The 5,946-nt window shown below is 39.6% G+C and overlaps 1 protein-coding gene across 1 annotated transcript; it reads left to right on the top strand.

Annotated features, from left to right (window-relative positions):
* Positions 1-2,357: 2,357 nt before the first annotated feature.
* On the top strand, positions 2,358-4,586 carry LOC108382110 (uncharacterized). The gene is made up of 3 exons (XM_017638509.1): positions 2,358-3,370; positions 3,432-3,808; positions 3,882-4,586. The coding sequence occupies exons 1-3, from the start codon at positions 3,220-3,222 to the stop codon at positions 4,461-4,463; spliced, it is 1,110 nt and encodes a 369-aa protein (XP_017493998.1). The 5' UTR covers positions 2,358-3,219; the 3' UTR covers positions 4,464-4,586.
* Positions 4,587-5,946: the final 1,360 nt, after the last annotated feature.

The following is a 5,946-nucleotide window of genomic DNA, read 5'->3' as shown; positions in this document are numbered from 1 at the left end:
GGCGCTCTTTGGTGGCCACGTACCTTAAAGAAACCAATGAAAAAAAAATATTCCATTAAATATACAAATAAATGATTGATTCTGCATTTGTTATCAAATATGTATCAAGGAAATAATGTTGTGTATATTAAAATTAAACAAAGCTAATCAATTAATGAAATGAGCATGCGTTATAATGCAACAAAAAGTTTTCAGATATTTGCATTTGCTGAAATTATTGGTGGGTGCGCAAAGATTCTTCGTTTCTCCTGATCATTCTTATCGCAAAATTGGTGATGCATACAACGAAGTGAACTCAGCAAAAATTTCTTAGCTTTGGAATATATGTGTGTAAATAAATGAATAAATAAATAAGTATTTATGTATGAGCTGGTGGCGCACTGCCCCCAGCCTATGTGTGCTTTTATTAGATACATTTTGAAATTTTGGAAACTTTGAAAGGCCTTTTTCGTGAATGGATCGTAGGTCCTTGAAACTTGCGAGCAGATAGAACGAGTGTGTTTGGCAAATAAGTAATATGAGGGTGGTACACATATCCAAGTATTTAGAACACTTGTAGGTGAAAAAAAGCTGTTGGTACAATATTAGTTTCACTCAATTTCCAGCACCTTGTATGTAGTTACATGGCTGATAAGAGTTGCTCAACTGCATAGTGCTGAAAAGCACTTTAACAAAGAGGAATTATATTGACCAAGCCATCTCTCTGGGATACCGTGACGATTATATAGCAGGTTTACAGTTATCCGTTAATTATCGATATTAGTCCTGAAAGCGATGGAAAGTTCAATTAGAATTAGTGTTCTCTTCATTATTTACCCTTTTACGATCGGCAATGGATACACCCCGCTGAATACGGTTAATAGGGCGAACATTTTAGAGAACACTTTCTACAACTTCCTTTACTTCTCAACACTCTACTTCATATTAGCTAGCGTCTCATTACGTTCATTTAACTGTATGTGAGTTAGTTAGGTTGAAGTGACTGCCGGTGGGCTCACCAGCACACTTAGGCTCACCATAGGGCCCGCTCAGGTACCACTAGGGATCTCGCGTGTGGAGTTGGCAATTTGAGCAATCACCGCATCTTTAAGCCCGCTAAATCGCTAGGATCTCCAATTGTTCCAGCACCTATGAGCCTTAGTCTAATCCTTTCCAGTGCAGGAACTTCGCAAAGTAGGTGCCTTGCTCTTACTGATTCAGGCTCCTAATCGTCTCTGTGGTTAAACGGCACCCCAAGTCTTTCCGCGTGCCTACCTAGAGTGATTTAATCGGTCATAAGTCCTGTACCGAAAGAGATCTATCGTCTGCTCAGCATGAGGTGATCCTCGATTTCGCATGTTTGCAGCTGTCTCCGCCTTTCGCCTGCTTCGAAGAAGAAGAATACCTGAATATTGAACTTGCAGGTTGCGAGCCACATGCCCTGCCTCTTCTATGACGGTTAAAGTGAAAGGGAAGTGCTCTTCCTTGTAGGCTCATCCGTCATTTCATTACCTGATATACCTATGTGTCCCAGTAGCTATAGCAGGTGAACTGCTCTGCCATCACGTTAAGGAGATCTGCGGCAACTCACTACAGTTCCCGAGTTGTGTGTGACAGAATCCAGAGCTTTTAAACCCGCTGGGCTGTCTGTGAAACTGTAGATATTATTGCATCCTATTACTTCTGTCCATAAGCATACGGCAGCTCCCTGTATGCCCGGGTATGTGATTAGCTTATTACAGTAATCAAAACCACAATAGAATAAATAAGAATTTAAGTTTCTTCAGCTTACCGTAAGCTGACAATAACTAATGCAAAACCGTGCTACGAAGGATTACAAAAACTAGTGCTTCGAAGCAAAGGTTTTCTGTTCATCGCTCCGCTGTTAACTTCTGCAATTTTACTTCGCTCCGAGCTATTTTTAACCGACTTCAAAAAAAGGAGGAGGTTATCAATTCGTCGAAATATTTTTTTTATGTATGTTACCATAAACTTTGAAGCACGTGAACCGATTTCGATCATTCTTTTTTTATCAGAAAGGTGGTGTACCTCAAGGTGGATCATGAAGAAATCAAGAAAGACTTAGATAGACAACTACATACATTGGAGTTATGAGTGGTATGTGTTGTCTCTCAGAATTATAAAGAAAAGTTTCTAGGACCCCTTATTTCAGAATTTTTGAAGCCATATTCTCCAATTGAACTTCTCTTAAAAGGGGAAAATTAAAATTAACTAATAATGACGCAGTTATAGCTTAATTCCGCATCAGACAAGCACCAACACGTTTCCCTTGCTTTGGAAACACATATTCCCGTATACTTTCGAATGGTAAGGCTATAAGTAGATTTTCTGATAAAGCTTTTAATGGGAAGGTTTACCGAAAAGAGCTCTGCCTGAAAGCATTTGGATGCACATATTCTGAGCATATTAAACATCCAGATCTTATTGTTAAACCCCACAAGAGAGCTACATAGGTTGCGGGAATTAGAAATCTTCATCTACTCTGGCTTCAAAATAAAAGACAAGTTTAGGAATACAACCTTTATCCGAGACTGGGAAGTTAATTACCATCCTAAATATCGAAGGTCCTCTCCAACAACGGCACCGCTCAAAACTAAAAAAAAAAATCCAAAGAGAAATCATTATTTTGCGATTTACGTTTTATTTGATCTGAGGCATTTTTTAACCAAACTAGCCAAGCGTGTAAGTCAAATGCTAAAAGGACTCCTATTAACGATGTTTTAAGTTTTATTATGATATATATGTAATCTCTTCTGTGTGGCGGAATTATGCGTTCATACATCCAAATATATGTGAAATAGCATTTATGATGAGGAATAACAGTAAAACTCGCTATGCATAAACGAAAATGTCTCTTTAAAATAATTAAAAAGCTTTAAAAAAGACACGAAAATGACAACGAAGTGCGCTCAAGTGACACCAAGTCAGTCACCAGCAACAACACCCCAATAAACCTTGCAAATGCATGCGTTTGAAGAAAAGAAAATAAATTGGTGACAAAACAGCAAAAGCATTGCAACAGCGACAGCAATCATTTAAACATTTACTGCGTGCAACATTGCGTGGCAAAAGTAATTTTCTTCAATAATTGAAGCCCGCGCATCCAAGTAACCATAAGAAATTTAGTCTTGCATGTGGAGCGATTGCGGTTAGATCGTGAAATTTTTGGCTTTCATATACTAGGCTAGCAGCCGGAGGACTGTAGAAGAAAATTTAAAAATGCGCTGTACAAAAATTGGTTGCTTGCAAATCCTTTGCCTTATACTCCTTGTCCGTGCAAGCGAGCACAACGAACCGACGAAGCAGCTGAACAAACGCGGCGTTGCGGAAAATCTTGGCCAGGGTTTAAAGTTCGCAGGTCAAATGTTTGGTAAATCTATTCGGTAATAAAAGTAAGCAATTTTCTTAAAAAAAAAAAATTCTACACGCAGGCATCAACACAGCCGCCGATGTGGCAAATCTAGTGGCGATGGCATTTGGCAATAAGAAGCCAGACTTGATGTCACTATTTCAGCAGAAGCAAACCAACGCGGCTGAGGCTGATAGTGAATCGGATGCATCGCAACAGGACACAGGCTCGCAGGAGCAGCAGCCATCGAATGTAAAGCACAGGCATCGTTACAAACAACAGCAGCAGCAGCAGCAACAACAAGAGACGGATGAGAGTGACGAGCAGTCAAGAGAACCGCTCAGTAATTCAGAATTCAGCACCAGTCGATTCGTTACAGGCGTATTGCGCATGATTGGCTTCGACGCTACCAAATTGGGTGCACTGGCAATAAATGCATTAATTATGATTGCGCAGGCGGTAAGTAGCATTCGCTCCCTTAAATTATACTTCACCATACATACTGCCTTCTATTATTTCTTAATGAGTTTAGATTGGTAATGCATTTACGGCGCCAACACGTACCAGCGCTGGCTACACACCATCCCCGACGACACCGTACGATGACGGGGACGAAGGCGTGCCAGAAGCCCAACGGAATGGGGAGCAGGAGGCACATCAACCGCGTGCCTTACGCGAGGGTACGCCAATCGATTGGTATCTAGAGAATCCGAATGAGGGTATGCGTCGCACCTTGAACGATGCATTGGATACGCAACTAACAGAGCGCATCACTGAAATGATTGAGAATGTGGAGCAGCAAGAGGGTCAACAGGCTGGTTGCATTAAGTTGTTGATGTGTAAGAGTTCGCCAATTATTTGGGGCATGCAACGTTCGGTGAGTGAACGCGTAACGGGCAAGGCGACGACGGACAACACAGTGGAAGATAATGCGGAGGGGAAAAAGAAGGCGAAACCGAAAAAACTATTTTCCACTGACGTGTTTTTTGCGCATTTTCCCACACTTGAGGAGTTTCGCGAGCATGGCGCTATCTGTGAGGAACGCTTCGGCAAGCAATGCAATGTCGACGAGAATGATGATACAGCGGAGACAAAAGAGAAAAAACCAAAGTAGTAATGAGCGTGTAGTACTCGAAAGTTTCAGAAAAATTAAAGCTTGTCTGTAGAGTAAAAGAGCCGACGCGAAAAAGTGGTATTCTTCAATGTAAATACCAAGAAACTCAACAAAAATAAAAAAAATTGCTTATTTATGTGATTTTTCCATAGAACTTTTGTGTTGCAAATTTAGACGATTTCTGGTTATTTATGAAGACATGNATGTAAATACCAAGAAACTCAACAAAAATAAAAAAAATTGCTTATTTATGTGATTTTTCCATAGAACTTTTGTGTTGCAAATTTAGACGATTTCTGGTTATTTATGAAGACATGCTGTAGATTTTATTAAAAGAAGTGCGAGAGATCTATAAGATTGACAAGCCTTTTGGGTTCGGCGATAACATATGTAGAAGCGGTTTTATTGGCTGTTAATCTACATTATAGAGTATTGCACAGCGCATTGAAGATAGCGGTAACAATATCAATACCGATAACGATAACAAAATCTAGAACGATAATTATATGTATGTATATGTATTACAACGATTACAATATCTATAACGATAACAACATCTATAACGATAACAATATCGATAACGACAACAATATCGATACCAATAACAATATCGATAACGATAACTAACTTAGACGCTGTTTCACTCAAAGTGTAGAGAAGTCAGCGTGGTAGGCATGCACGCACGGTCAGCGAAATCGAGTTTTTTTTTAGCTCCGCCTTAAAAATATCAACAAAAGATTTGACCAAAGAAAATTGGCCACGTAAGCGTAAAAAAAAGAATGGAACGCCACACACAAAAAGTATTTAAATAGGGAATTTTAGGAGGGAAATTGTTTTAGGGTAATTTTTAAGGGATAAGTTTTTAAGTGGTTGGTAATACTGCCTCTAAGTTCTTGAAGCCCTCGTCTGGGCGCATGTACCAGCTGTTAAGCGCAATTTGGTCTGAGAATACACATACGAAGATTGCAATCTCAGCCTCCTATGTCTAACCCCCAAAAACGGAGATCCTTCCATTTTTGCCCCAACTACCGCGGGATAAGTCTTTTTAACTTTGGCTAATTGATTGGAACTTATCATCGTCCAGATTTTCGCAGCATGTTAAAACCTGTGGAAGACACTACATATACATACCTCCCGTAAAAATAATACGGCTATGTAAAATGACGTTGAACACAACTTTAATCTCTACAAGATGACTTACTGTCGTGTTATTCCTTTACTCTGACTAAATAAGACCGTCATAGCTTAAAGAACACAAATAACACCTGTCACGAAATAACACACGAAAGCAGGACAAAGTACCACTTAAAAACACACAAAGATCATTCCGATATTTGGACACATCTCTAATGGCGCCCGTCCTTTTATATATAGAGCAAAAACATGGACAAAGTCGGGCAAAGATGAGAAGGCTTTGAGTATTTAGAGGGAACGATATTATGCAAAATCTATGGCGCTGCTGGATAAATATGTATACTAGTTG

Source organism: Rhagoletis zephyria, unplaced genomic scaffold (assembly GCF_001687245.7).
Source record: "Rhagoletis zephyria isolate East Lansing unplaced genomic scaffold, Rhagoletis_zephyria_1.1 Rzeph_scaffold_25263, whole genome shotgun sequence".
Lineage (NCBI taxonomy): Eukaryota > Metazoa > Arthropoda > Insecta > Diptera > Tephritidae > Rhagoletis > Rhagoletis zephyria.
Note: the sequence above shows the minus strand (reverse complement) of the source record. Positions and strands in the feature narration are given on the sequence as shown.

What these genes read in the sequence shown, in the direction of transcription:
- LOC108382110 (XM_017638509.1), top strand. Translation starts at nt 3,220, where the DNA reads ATGCGCTGTACAAAAATTGGTTGCTTGCAAATCCTTTGCCTTATACTC. An exon ending in GTTCGCAGGTCAAATGTTTG is followed by an intron (nt 3,371 to 3,431) that starts GTAAATCTATTC and finishes TTCTACACGCAG; the next exon opens with GCATCAACACAGCCGCCGAT. An exon ending in TAATTATGATTGCGCAGGCG is followed by an intron (nt 3,809 to 3,881) that starts GTAAGTAGCATT and finishes TAATGAGTTTAG; the next exon opens with ATTGGTAATGCATTTACGGC.